This window comes from Nicotiana sylvestris, chromosome 12 (assembly GCF_000393655.2).
Source record: "Nicotiana sylvestris chromosome 12, ASM39365v2, whole genome shotgun sequence".
Classification (NCBI taxonomy): Eukaryota; Viridiplantae; Streptophyta; class Magnoliopsida; order Solanales; family Solanaceae; genus Nicotiana; species Nicotiana sylvestris.
The window spans coordinates 53817588-53832650 of record NC_091068.1 but is presented as its reverse complement, the minus strand read 5'-3'; the positions used below and the strand labels follow the sequence as shown (position 1 = coordinate 53832650).

At 38.6% G+C, this 15063-nt stretch overlaps 1 protein-coding gene across 2 annotated transcripts in view; it reads left to right on the top strand.

The window, feature by feature from the left end:
• LOC104220296 (ultraviolet-B receptor UVR8) overlaps positions 1 to 15063 on the top strand; it is a 48932-nt gene that overhangs the window by 19918 nt on the left and 13951 nt on the right. The window contains exons 3-7 of one of the 2 annotated variants that reach the window (XM_009771134.2): positions 1260 to 1406; positions 2428 to 2509; positions 3041 to 3196; positions 8049 to 8222; positions 14689 to 14760. In XM_009771134.2, the coding sequence (XP_009769436.1) occupies positions 1260 to 1406; positions 2428 to 2509; positions 3041 to 3196; positions 8049 to 8222; positions 14689 to 14760 (631 nt within the window). Of the gene's footprint in view, positions 1 to 1185; positions 1407 to 2427; positions 2510 to 3040; positions 3197 to 8048; positions 8223 to 14688; positions 14761 to 15063 lie in introns of both variants that reach the window. The other variant, XM_009771136.2, reaches the window with a different exon arrangement.

Sequence of the window (15063 nt, the reverse complement as noted above, 5' to 3'; positions counted from 1 at the left end):
TTTTTTCAATAGCTTGTGGCGGTAGGAATGGCGGTGATAATGGAGTTTGGGTTTTCAGTGGCGGCATTTGGATGGAGATACAGTAGATGATGATTATTATGGAGGTGGGACAGCAGTAATAAGGCGAAGGAGCCTAGTGGCAGCATGAAGTTTATAAAATCGAAACGATGGAGGTGCTATAGTGGGGGTATGACAGCTTTGGTGGTTAATTCCTGGGGTTCGAGTGAATTTGAGATTGTGAGTGTCGTCACTGTGTTTGTGTGTGCCTAGTGTATTCCGATGAAAATTGTGTGCATTTTTCTTTTGTATGTGTGTGTAATGTTTATTGAGTGGTAAAAGAGAGAAAAGGTAGAAGGGGAGGTGGTGCTGGCTGGTATGGCAGAGGAGGTGGTGGTAGGAGAGAGAATGGGAAGAAGTGAGAAAAAAATTACTTTTTCTTTCTTTCAAAAGTTATGCCTTTCATGCGCCTTAAATGCGTGATTGCACACTGTGCCATGTAAGCACCGTGTGTCTAATTAACACGCTTTATTTTCACTTCTGGTGTTCAATAAGAACAAGTCTTAGTTTATGTGTCTAAATAAAATAAAAAAATCGGACAAATTTAAGGGGTCGCATATGTATCCAGCCAAAAAGGAATTTAGAATATTGTTCTTTGGTTGTAAAATTTCACTGGTCACCCTTAGTTGTGATTGATACTCCCATCCATCCCAATTTATGTGATACAACTTCCTTGTTTAGATATTCAAATAGACCAACTTCTACATCTTGATCAAATGATGATTCAAGCTTTTTGAAAATAAATTCGATACTCATAAAGTACTTGAAATTGTATGTGCATTGGCTGGTGGTGACAATTTATTCGAAGAATGGTATGGTCAAGAAATGAAGCCTTTTTTTTTGGGTTCAAAATTCAACATCTTTAATTTCCTGTAGTCCTTACTTTTTTCATCCATCTTATCCAATATATGTAGATTCGTTATGAGTGTTTGCCCTATGTATATTGAGTCTTATCATTGAACTTGCTTTTAGTTTCCCATGATCAGTGCTATCTTAGCAACTCCCCATGGTCTTCACTGAGACAAATGGGAGTATTCTGCTTGGATTTTACCATAATACGTGGATTGAATCCTACCAAGAATAATTTCTGCAATGAAAGAACATGAAAAACATTAACTTTCTATGCAGCATGTACTTTTAATGATTGTGTCAGCATGCATTTGGATCAAATCAGCAGGCGTTGTTTCTATTTCATTTGGTAGGGGTGATTTTGGGAGATTGGGTCATGGAAACTCCAGTGACTTGTTCACTCCTCAACCAATAAAAGCACTGCATGGTATATGCATTAAGCAGATTGCATGTGGGGACAGCCATTGTCTTGCTGTGACAATGGAAGGCGAAGTGCAGAGGTTGGTTGCTGTTGCTCTTGAGCGGTTGTTTTGGTGGATCTGTAAACCTTATGCTCATTTCTCTTCTTTTTCTTTTGATAAATATGTTTGTTTTGTCTCCTTAACCAGTGTTGCTATGACATTTGTCCAATCTAAATTAGGTGCATCTGTAATTTTACCATGTTCATCTACTTCTATCAATATTTAACTCTTGAGACTTCTGGTCTCATTTCTCTATTTAATTTTTTTTCTTAAAGTAAATTGGCCGTTCATCAATCTTTCTATTTTCGAACATTACTTCTGCAAACTTTTGTTCTCAAATTTTGTGGCTCTCATCTGTCACTTTTTGCTAGTTTGAGTTCAAAAAAATAAAATAATTGCCTGCTATGATTTGGCCATTTCCAGAATGAAAATGAAGGTGTTTAATTTTTTTCTTAATGGCAAAATTTGGATGCTTAGAAACCACATTGTTTAAAAGTTGAACAGAAAGAATCCAACATATAGCAGCCACAAATTTCCTACTTAAAGATTTGAATATAGATTTGAAGCATGAAAAGTGAAACATGACACTGAAGTTTTGGAAGGACATGAAGCTCTCTTATTTGATGAATATAACAAGTAAGAACCACTATCCAAAATGGTAGGGTTCTCAATAAACTATCAACTACGGAAAGAGAAAGTTTGAAGCCTTTTTGACTTATTATGTTTATTTAGAAAGATGGAAAGAATACAATTCCGTCTTCCCCAATAAAGTGACATATTTATTTCCTTTCGTCTCCACTTTCTGCTCAAACCAAACAAAGGACAAAAAGCACTTCCTACCACATTCTTTTATATTATGTAATTTTTATATTATCATCCTGTCTCTTTCTCTGACTAGTAGGATCACATTTTAAGTTTTCCCTGAATATAAAATATAGAAATCTGTTTTGCATACTTGGAATCGCTTTCTTGATATAAGATTTTATTATTTCTAAAGCTGCTTCTTTTTCATCTGACAATTTGAATCCAACTATTAATACTGTTATCAATTCAATTTTAGTTGGGGGAGAAATCAAAATGGCCAACTAGGCCTTGGCACCACAGAGGACTCTCTTGTGCCTCAAAAGATTGAAGCTTTCAAGGTATTGCTTCCTAATTGTTTGTTACGTTTTATGTAGTTATTATCTTGTTCTTTCACAAACTCTTCTGTGACATTCCTGGTGACTTATCAAAATGATGGTGTAAACGATCCTTACTCTTAAGGCTTCACTTAGCTTATATGTTTGAATTCCAATAAATTAATAGCTTTATTCATATAGTGGTGATGAACTTCAAATTGCTCATATAATGAGAAAATATTCTCTGAACTCGGTTATGAGTGCGTCATTTGGAATACTTGTGATGTAAGAACCTTTGTTGCTTTCATTTTGCAAAGATATGTAAGTACTCCAGCCGAAACCTGGTGTAGAAGATATGCATCTGCTTTGTTAGTTATCCAAGGGTGGACAATAATTGATTTTGTAATTGAATTTTTTGGTTTTTTTTTGAAAGGTTATCCATGAAACTTTCTCGATGAATGACTTGATAAGAATTTGAATTTCTTTGGTTGTGCATCATATTTAATTTGGTGTCACAATATCTGAAATTTACCTGACTACAACATTCTTTTGCAGGGAATACCTGTAAAAATGGTTGCTGCTGGTGCCGAACATACAGCTGCTGTTACGGAAGATGGTGAACTTTATGGTTGGGGTTGGGGTCGATATGGTAATCTGGGGTTAGGTGACCGAAATGATCGCTTGGTTCCAGTAAAAGTTTCAGCTACTGTGGTAGGCATCTCGTGTGGAATTCTGTTGATTACTATCAGGCTATTTTTTAATTACTGAAACCACATCGTACAACTGGGTTTAAAACATTGTTTTGTGGTATGGAATCATTTTTATAATGTGTATCTGTTATTGCCCAAAAAGATGTATTGCTGACATGCAACACAAAGTTTAATGTTTGTTTTCAATTTTCTTTTCGTGTCAGAAGTGTTTAATCTGCAGATTTATAAGTTCTTCTGGATTAGGTGAAACTGGGGAAAAGGTAAAAAAACGAATATCCGCAGAAATCATTCAGAGAGAATTATTTGGAAAGTATATTGAGCGTGTCAAATGGTTAGGTTGTTGTATTCACTTTGAGTTATGCCTTGGGCTTCAAACAAAAGGATTATAGGAGAGAAGCATAGTGCCCTGAAATGTTTACCTTGAGTCTGTAATCTGTATATGTGGATTTTGTTTGCATGACGGCTGTAAATATTTTGTATTCTACATAGCTAATGCCAAGCAGACCCTACTAAGGATGTTGAGAGACTTACTTCTTTGGACGAATGACATTGTGGTGATTTTGTGTAATTATTTTGAACCTGAAGAACTAATTTGGATCGTTAAGTTGAAGTTATTGGTTCGTTCATCTTCTTGTATCTATTGAAAGAAGTGCACCGGTTAGCAGTAAGGTAAATTTCGGGTTTCTTCTTCCATTTATTAGTTTGTGCTTTCTTTTTCACCTAGTTATTTACATGCATTCTGGCAATAGTCGACCCACCTCCTTGGTTTCAGCTTGTTGAGATTGTACGTTTAATTTTTGGGAATCATGGATTATTTAAGTGAAATTCAAGGAATAACTTGTATTTCACAATCTCTGGATAACATGTATATATACAATTACAAGAGGCTCTATCAAAGGTAAGTAAATATCCACAAGCACGAGGACTTTGTTTCAAACCATACAAGGATTTCTTCGGGTGACAGACTTTCCCATGCCCCCCCCCCCCCAAACCCCAAGCAACAAAACCGGGAGATTGCTCTACATACATTTCTTCTTGGAGATCGCCATGAAGAAATGCATTCTTCATATCCAAACTGATGTAGTGGCCAATTCTCAGAAGCAGCTAGCTAAATAAACAAGCGAACAAAAGTGAGTGGCCATCGGAGAGAAAGTGTCGGAATAATCCATCCCATAAGTCTGAGCATATCCTTTAGCCACCAATGTGGCTTTAAGCCTAGCCACAGAACCATATAGATTTACTTTGACTGCAAATACCCATTTGCATCCCGCTGCTTTCTTTCCTTCGGGTAAATCTACCAAATCCCAAGTGATTTTCATTAAGTGCATGTATCTCCTCAAGTATTGCATCATACCACCCAGGGTGTCCCAACGCTTCCTTAACTGTATTGGGTACAGAGATAGAATCTAGGGAAGCAATCAAAGAACTTGACGTAGGAGTTAAGCGGTCATAAGAGATAAATTAGCAATGGAATATGTAGATTGACATTGATGTTTACCTTTGCGAAGAGCAATGGGAAGGTCAAGATCTGGAGGACTGACTTGGAGAGGATCTGATGACGAAGGAGCTGGTGCAGGACATGTATCTTTGGTCTCTCGTCTCCTAGAATAAACATGTACAATTGGCTGTCTTGCTGGAGCAGGAATAGCACGGGAAGGGACACCATATTTCAATTGTTCAACATGAGAGAAAGGAGACGAAACAACCTTATCCACGAATTGCTCTAAGCTTGGTGAAGTGACTATATATGAGCCATTCTTCTTCCTCCCCCTGGCTGAGAGAAGTGTGAATGGAGGAATAGAATGGAGTATTGTCGGAGAAAACCACATCTGTCGAGACCATATATCTATTTAGGGTTGGAGAGTAGCACAGATACCCTTTCAGGAGGCAAGAATTCCCTAAAAAGAAACATTTTAAGGCCTTTGGATCCAGTTTAGTGACATGAGGCCTTACATCACGAACATAACATGTACTACCAAACACCCTTGGCTCTAGTGGAAATAGTGACTTATTAGGAAAGGGAGCATTATGGGGAATGTCACCATTAAGTACTGAAGACGGCATACGGTTAATGAGAAAGCTAGCTGTAGAAACTGCATCAGCCCAAAATCTCTTAGGAACTTTCATTTGGAATAGCAAAGCACGAGCAGTCTCAAGCAGGTGTCTATTTTTCCTATTAGCCACTCCATTTTGAGAGGGTGTATCCTCTCAAGAGGATTGATGGAGAATGCATGCCAATTCATATAATTCTGAATTGATTGTGACATGTATTTTTTAGCATTATCGCTCCTTAATGTATGTATGGAAGGGCGGCCTTGGCATAATTGATAAAGTTGCTGCCATGTGACCAGGAGGTCACGAGTTCGAGCCGTGGAAACAACTTTTTGCAAAAATGCAGGGTAAGGATGCGTACAATAGACCATTGTGGTTCGGACCTTCCCCAGACCCCGCGCATAGCGGGAGCTTAGTGCACCAGTTTGCCTTTTTTTTTTAATGTATGTATAGAAACATTGAATTATGTCTTAATCTCAGCACAAAAAGTAGAGAATGAGAAAACACCTCAGAGCGGTTCTTCATAAAATAAATTCATGTCATTCGGGAAAAATCATCCACAAAAGTAACAATATCTGAACCCGACTTCAGACACAACATGACATGGTCCCCAAACGTCTGAATGGACTAGGTCAAAAACAAAATCAACTCGTTTATTAATTCTAGGGCTTAATGAGCTTCGATGATGTTTTGCAAAATGACAAGACTCACAATCTATTAAAGGTACATTGTGAAACCGAGGACATAACTTCTTCAAAAACAGGTAGAGAAGGATGTCCCAACCGACAATGTGCTTCAAATGGAGAGACAACACTCTAGCAAACAACTGATTGAGGCACCGATGTGTCAAAAATGTAGAGACCATCAGAAACATGTCCTTTACTAATATTTTGCTTCGTCATAAGATCCTGAAAAATACAATGATGAGGAAAAAATGAGATAAAGCAATGTAGGTCTTTGGTGAGTTTACTCACGGAGATCAAATTAAAGGGGCAAGGCTAGGTAGTCTTAACACAAAGGACAAGGTAATAGATGAAGTGGGTTTAACTGTCCCAAATCCCTCAATAGTATAGGTTGACTCATCGGCTATAGTTACAGGACCGAAAACTAGAGAAGACTTTATAATTATCTGTCATGTGATCTGTGGCACCAGAATTAATGACCCATTTGTTTGAGGAGGAAATGAGACATTTGTTACCTGACTCAGCATGAGCTGGAGGAGATTCTTTCCCTATATTCTGATATTGAGCGAGCCTGGCATATTCATCAGCTGAGATTGTAACAGTTTTCTCTAAGGATGAAGGGGAAGTAGCAGCAACAGTGGTGGTCTGAGTTCTTTGATTATGAATATGTAATTTCTTACAATTTCGTTTCATGTGTCCTGGTTCCATACAGTAGCGGAAAATAAAGTCCGTGTTTCCTCCTTTGATATGGTTCCACCGCCCAGCATTGTTGTTATTGTTCCACCTCCCTGGATCACTGTTATTGTTCCCCCTCCCTGGATCACTGTTATTGTTCCACCTGCCAGTATTATTTTTTTCCTCTCCTTTTGCAACAAGCACATTCATTTACTGATTGGATGGAGTACTCTTTGTGCTCAACACCAAACTGAAAACATCTTTGAGAGAAGTGATTTCAGAACTAGAGAGAATCTGTGATTTGGATGTCTCAAACTGAGAGGGGAGCCATCAGTTGGAGGGTCATCAGTGAGGTGGTCATCTTTCTCAACACTACGCAAATATACCCTGATTTTTCTACTCCAGTCTAAATAATTAGGCCCATTTAGTTTATACTCCGTAATTTTGGCTAGTGCTGGAACTATTTCAGAAGTGACATAAGGTTTATCTTCAGACATTTTCAATTAATGCCAAAATTCTGACTACTCCACAATTGAATCAAAACCCTCCCTAGAAATAACAGAACCCTACCCAAACAGTAAGTGTACAATTGCAGAATACTTACGATGGAAACAAAATGAATCAACACACCTTAAAATAGAGATTCAACACCAGAAGAGTACCAGGAATGAAGAGACGACGCCGGAGAAACAAGCCAAGATCTGTTTTTCCGGACCACGGACCCCACATACCAGCGAGTGAGTGACAGTCACAAGGTACAGGTGGCTCATGAGATTAACATGCTGCCCGCCCAGATGCCGGAGATGAATCTTCCGGGCGGAAACCTCCTTCCCTTTCTTCATACAGTGGTGGTGAGATAAACTACTCACTTCTTAGCTTTGACCTAAGTAGCCGAAGCCTTTTCCTAAGATGCCAGGAAAAGTTTCGATTTTGCTGGACAGAGATCTTGAGCCCTAGGCTCTGATACCATGGAATTCAAGGGAATAACTTGTATTTCACATTCTCAGGAGTACATGTATATATACAATTACAAGAGGCTCTATCAAAGCTTAGTAAATATCCTACAAATCTCTCCTATGATTTAGCTAGCTATATAAGGTAAGAGAATATCTTTACACGATTCTACAATATTCTGTAACATTAAGCAAACAATTTGTACTAAGGTATGTTGTCTGTTTCCCATTTTTTCCCCTTTTCACTTGGCTTTTACATGCATACTGGCGATAATGGGCCTCTATGTTCTCAACTTGTTGAGCTGAAAATATTGAATTTTCTCTTTACAACTTTAGATAATATTCTGTTTGCTTTGGTTCTTGAGATAGGTATTCAGCTACGCTCTGTACAAATATTATATACAACTGCCTGCACTCTGCCGGCGCTTGCTCTAATCTTTGTTGCTGTTTTTAGCCCCCTTGTCTATTTACCTGATATCTAGAATTGCAGGGAGAAAAGATGTTCATGGTTGCATGCGGTTGGCGGCACACTATCTGTGTTTCCTCTTCTGGTGCTTTGTATACATATGGTTGGAGCAAATATGGTCAACTAGGACATGGTGATTTTGAGGATCATCTTTTCCCTCATAAGGTTCAAGCTTTGCATGACAGTTTTACTTCTCAGGTACATATTCTTTTATATGAAAACTTTCTGGCATACGTTTCTAAGATTAAAGATGGGAAGTTTTTATAGTAACTGTTGTACTCTATTTTCTGCATTTCCGGGCACTGAAAATTGTTGACCTCTTTATAATCTGTATTTTTATGCTTTATAGCTCCTTAATCCAAACTATTTACCTGACTGAAGTCTTTTTCCTTGGGAAATATTTGTATAGATGTTCTCATATCCTTGCATAGACTTTTACTGAAATTTGACATGCTCCTTTGTTAAAGTGCTTTGCTATTAACTTCTACTGGTTTATCTGTGTGGTATTTGCCATTTTTAACTTTCTCAGATTTTTTTAAATACTTTATCGTGACCTATCTACTGGTTTATCTGTGTGGTATTTTCCATTTTTAACTTTCTCAGATTTTTGTTAAATACTTTATTGTGACCTAGGAAGTGTTAAACTATGAAACTCTCCATTTGCAATATTAGCTATTGTAGTAACAAGAAATGTAATTGCTGCATATAAAGGAACATGTCCAGTAATGGGTTTTAGGTATCCAGCAATTTTCAAGAGATGGAAGGCATATGAAAGTCTGCATGTTAATTTCAAGCAAAAACATGGACAACCAAATGAAATCATGAGCTGCATTCCAAGAAGAGAGACACTACATATGCTCAACGAGTTTGCAAGTGAAAGGCAACAACAACAACAACGACCCAGTATAATCCCACAAGTGGGGTCTGGGAAGGGTAGTGTGTACGCAGACCTTACCTCTACCCCGATGAGATGGAGAGGCTGTTTCCTGTAGACCCTCGACTCAAGAAGACGAAAAAATGAAAAGAGACGATATATCAGTACCATCATGGAAATAATAACAGAAGAACCAGTGAATAGATGGAAAACAGAAATAATGACCAGTAAATAAGGCCCGACACTATGAAAACGGAAGAGTAGTGTAAACACAACACTGGCCACTAGCAGTCTAAGACTAAATCCTATCAGCCTAGCCTCACACCTGTAGACTAAACATGCTCAACTACCTCCTAACCCACAACTTTAATGCTCGACCTCTACAGCTTCCTATCGAGTGCCATGTCCTCGGAGATTTGAAGCCTCGCCATATCCCGCCTGATCACCTCTCCCCAGTACTTGTCGCCCTCTACCTCTCCTCGTACCCACCAACGCCAATCGCTCGCACCTCCTTACCGGGGCATCAAGCTCCTCCTATGAACATGCCCGAACCATCTGAGTCTCGCTTCCCGCATCTTGTCATCAATAGGAGCCACGCCCACCTTCTCCAGGATATCTTCATTCCTAATCTTATCCATCTTAATGTGCCCGCACACCCACCTCAGCATCCTCATTTCTGCTGCTTTCATCTTCTGGGTATGGGAGTTCTTAACTGGCCAACACTCAGCCCCATACAACATGGTCGGCCTAACCACCGCTCTATAAAACTTACCTTTGAGTAGCGGAGGCACTTTCTTGTCACACAGGTCTCCAGATGCTAACCTCCATTTCATCCACCCCACCCCTATACGGTATGTGACATCTCCGTCGATCTCCCCATCCCCCTCGACAACTGACCCAAGGTACTTGAAATTGCCTTTCTTGGAAATGACCTGCGATCCAAGCCTCACGTCCATGCCCGCTTCCCTCGGCTCGGCACTAAACTTGCACTCAAGATATTTCGTCTTCGTCCTGCTCAACTTGAAACCCTTAGACTCAAGGGCCTGTCTCCAAACCTCCAGCCTCTCGTTAACGCCACTCCGCGTCTCGTCAATCAGAACAATGTCATCAGCGAATAACAAACACCATGGCACCTCTCCTTGAACATGGTGTCTCAGTGCGTCCATTACCATTACCAGAGCAAACAAGAATGGGCTGAGCGCAGATCCTTGGTGTAACCCCATAACAACCGGAAAATGCTCAGAGTCGCCTCCCTAACATGAGTCTTAGCTCTATCATACATGCCCTTAATCGCCCTAACGTAAGCAACCGATGCACTTTTAGCCTCTAGGCATCTCCAAAGAACCTCTCTAGGAACCTTGTCATACGCTTTCTCCAGATCAATAAACACCATGTGCAGATCCTTCCTCTTATCCCCGTACTGTTCCACCAACCTCCTTGTGGATAGCTTCCATAGTAGAACGACCCGGCATGAACTCGAATTGGTTGTCTGATACAGACACCGTCCTCCTCACCCTCGCTTCTACTACCCTCTCCCACACTTTCATGGTATGACTCAATAATTTGATACCCCTATAGTTGTTGCAACTCTGGATGTCACCTTTGTTCTTGTACAATGGAACCACCGTACTCCACCTCCACTCGTTCGACATCTTCTTCGTCCTGAAAATAACATTAAACCCAGTCAGCCACTCCAGACTTGCTCTACCCACACACTTCCAAAATTCCACCGGAATCTCGTCAGGCCCGATAGCTCTGCCCCTGCTCATCTTTCGCATAGCCCCCATGACCTCCCCAACCTTAATGCGCCTACAGTACCCAAAATCACGGTGGCTCTCGGAATGCCCAACTCGCCTAGCACAATATCCTGATCCCCTTCTTCATTCAGAAGTTTATGAAAGTAAGTCTGCCATCTCCGCTTAATCTGGGCCTCTCCCATCAATACTCTACCGTCCTCGTTTTTGATGCACCTCACTTGGTCCAGATCCCGAGCCTTTCTCTTTCTCGCCTTAGCCAGCCGGAATAATTTCTTCTCCCCGCCTTTGGTATTGAATGAAAAAAAATGTATCCATAATTTGTTTATAGTGTATGATTTTATATATTCTGTGCATGCTAAGATAATGAACCAGACCCTAAAAACAAATGATTTTTGTCATGGCTTACGTGCCTAACCTATCTTAATTTGCACATGGAATAGCTGCTTAATGGATAACTGTTTTCCATGGATATTTCTTGTTGCGATCTTAACGTGTTTGTATTTTATTTCCCTTGTCACAAAGTACTTGATCCACTTCGAGTTTTGTGAAAGTCAAGAATTAGATATGTGAAAGACTGTTAAATTGATTAGGTAGAGAAGTGCTTAAAATATTACTTTGAAAATACAAATCCCATCACCATTATTGATGTGTAAGAAGGAGCCTGTTGATAAAGTAACTTATGATGCCTAGACATATGTGGATTTGTAGATTCGTTCTTCAAGAACATGAAAAGCATGGAGATAGGGGCGGAGGTACCGCTCAACTTACAGGTTCAGCAAAACCCAGTAACTTTGGTCCAGATCCTGTATTTGTGTTAAAAATTCTGCTTAATATTTAGAAATAATTTATCAACAACCCACTAAGTTGCCTTTTTTTTTTAAATCTAGAACCCATAAACTCAAAATACTGGCTCCAATATGAGAAACATACTTCTTGGTGGGTGAGAAATCCTTTGAGCTCGTTGATATCAGCAACGTCGGGCTAAACTGGTTCATGATGGCAGGACAAACAAGAAACTCAACATGCAAATTAAGATAGATGAAGATAATCTCGGTTGACAATCTCGATTGGGTTTCCAGTCTGCTAAGGCAAGTTTTGACGGATCTGATAAGGCATGTTGTAGATGGGAATGTAAGGTTCATTCTATGGGTCTAGAGTATATTAAAACTTTAATAGATTTAGAAGGAAAGATATGAAGCATGGATTGGATAGTATAGAATGCAGTATTTATTCCAGAAATAATAGAAAATGTTAGATGGAAATATGCAGAGAAGATGTAGATGGGCAAAAATACAAAGGAATCTAAAATCTAACTTTCCCAAATGATCCCGTGCAGAGGCTGCAACAATATAGATGTTGCCAGAACAGCTCATAAGAGAAATTAAAGTATTAGATAGTCCAGCTAATAGGATTACATTGGATGAGAAAGCTTAGAGAGATCGAAAGGCTATCTAACTGGTTGCCTTGTGGGTAGCTTTGATGATGCAAGAAAAGCTTATCCAAGTGCCACACTGTTAAAGAATTGTTAAAAATTGGTGCATGTTAGATAGTTATGTGAATAACCCTAGTTTCACATGGAATAGGAGTAGAATATGTATTGTGTATAGTTATAAATATGGCTATTGTAAAACACTTAATAGAATATCAATAATTGTTGATTGGCTTAATTATTAGTAAAGATTTGTATCTGATTGAGATTAGATAATATTTTAATTGATTTTAAATTGAATGTAACTTATTTTCCTTCCTAAAATAGTCATAGGACTTAGTGTATAAATGCCTTTGCTTAGGGATGTAGATGTAAGAAATACATAGAAATACAAATAGCCTTTTCTTCTACTCAAAAATCTACATGGTATTAGAGCCATTGCTACCTTTTTTAGATGAGTTATCTCCCTCGCAACACTACGGTTTCGTTTTTATCAAAGAGTTCGAGTTTTCTCTCTCTTGTTGGCTGTCCGCAATACATACTCCTTTTGATTCCGTGGAGACAAATTTGGTCTCCGGCGAGACAGATTATTTTTAAGTAATTTTCTTCAGATTTCTTTCTTATTGTGCAGAAAATATGGAGACATACAAAGAGACAGTTTCTAGAGAAATCTTGTCTTCGAATGAAATTCAGCTTCTCCGTCGCCACCTAACCAAACTTGACTCCGCTAATGTTACCACATCTAATTATGTGCAATTAGGTACTGTCTTTGCTGCTCACCTTAATTCTTGGATTGTTGATTCTGGTGCAAATAGACACATGGAGAAGGGTAAGATAAGCAGCAAAGGCAGTACCTGATTGCACATAATTTGATATGGCAACATTAGCAGAGTCAAGTTTGTATAGGAGACGACGAAGAAGTTGAATTTCATCCGAAAACAAGATTTCTCCAAAACTCGTCTCCTTGAATGTCTCCATATTTTCTGCCCAATCAGAAGGATATTTGAAGAAAATTGCTCAAAAAAAATGTGCCTCGTCGGAAGCCAAATCTGCCTTGACGGAACCAGAAGAGGTTTGTGTTGCAGACAACCACCAAGAGAGAAAACTCAACCTCTTTGATAAAAACGGAACCCTAGTGCTGCGAGCTCACCTCAAAAAGGCAGCCATGACTCTGATACTATGTAGATTTTGAGAAGAAGAAAAAGTTTCTTATATTTCTATATTTTTGTCTATTTCTGACATCCCTAAGTAAATATATTTATACACTAAATCCTATGACTATTTTAGGAAGGAAAATAAATTACAATCAATCAGAATATAATCAAGTCTTTCCTAATAATTAAGTCAATCAACAATATGTTTACTGTGTGCGGTAGCCTGTTGTTTGGTCTGCAATGGGTAATGCAACATATACTTTAAAGAGGCCTTCACCAACTGGAGTACTGTAATGTGGAGAATCATAAAGTGGAGAATCAAGAAGAAACCTGCAGCAAGCTATCCTAAGTTACACTGTCCAGACAACTTTAGTTTTCTCCTTGTACTGGAATTTTTTTAACTTGAATTCATCTGAACACAGAATTTGCTTTAAGATGAGTAGGCTTTTTGTGCTTTGGTCCTTGTGTGAACTCTCATTATGTGTTTTCTTATAGAAGGCTCAATTAACGAGATTTTTTCCCAATTCTAGCTTTTGATAGGTGGAATGAAAATCCTACCCTACAGAAAAATAACTAAAAAGGCTTTCCATGAAGTTCCTAGGTTCGAGTTAGTCCGCGCTTTTATAAAGAGTCTTAATGCATGCTGCCTGGTAGTCTTTTGCTTTCGATATGAACTCACTATGTAGATGGGTTTAGAATAAAAATTGGGTGATTTATTTCAATAATACCCACATTTGATGATATTATGCACAGGTAGGCCGTGAACACCCAACTATTGTATAATAAAACTTAGGTAGGTTTAATCGATAGATTTTACGGCTTCCTAAAATGATATACTGAATTCATTGCGTTCAAAAGATCAAAACATCCTTGGAAGGAAAGAAATATGAGATGCTTTAATTAGCAAATTTAAAAGAAAAGATGTTTTGAGGGGACATCTACTTCTATACCATCTAAAAAAAAAAGCTAAATGTCATGTGAATCCTTTTTGTTGGTGTAATTACAGTGGTGAAGATGATGCGGGTCAATTGTGCTAGATAATAACAACCCCCCCCCCCCTCCTCTTTCCCAGCTTATATGTTCCATTGTGGCTTAACATGGATATTAAGAGAGCTTTGATAATGTAAGTTGCTTCGTATTTGTTGGGAAACTTGTTCATATTTCATCACAGTAAATGTGCTAAAAGATTTCTTTTACACTGACATCATTCTAGTACTTACTAGAAGGAAATATGACTTGTTTTGAAACAGAGGAATTAGCAAGGATTTAGAAAGGTTTCACATTCTGTGATTCAAGCTTTTGGGTACTGTTTCCAGTGATGCAATTATTGAAGGGATGGCATGACAAGCCTTACAATACTTCTAAAAACGTTTCATTGAGAGATGCGTTAAAATGCACGTATCTATGTGCTCTTATATCTCTAAATCTCGTAAGAATTTTCATTTTCCAGATATCAGGTGGTTGGAGGCATACCATGGCACTTACTGCTGATGGAGAACTTTATGGTTGGGGTTGGAACAAGGTTTGGGCGTTGTTTCATTATTTTTTCAGTTGAAAAACGCCGCTCATGTCCATTGCAACTTCAACTTAATGCACCACCTGCCTGTGTCTACACTTTGCTGTCTATGTTCTTTTCTTAGTTTATTTGTATCAGAAATGGAGTATTCTTCCTCACGTTTTTCTGTTAGCCAGTCCAAGAATTTTCTCAGGTCTTTCTTAGGACATATCTTATAGTGTTTGTCACATGCATTATCAACATGCAATTAATGTCTTCATGCAAATTTGTCGTACATTTTTTTGAAGATGATTTGTTTGTTTCCTTCAT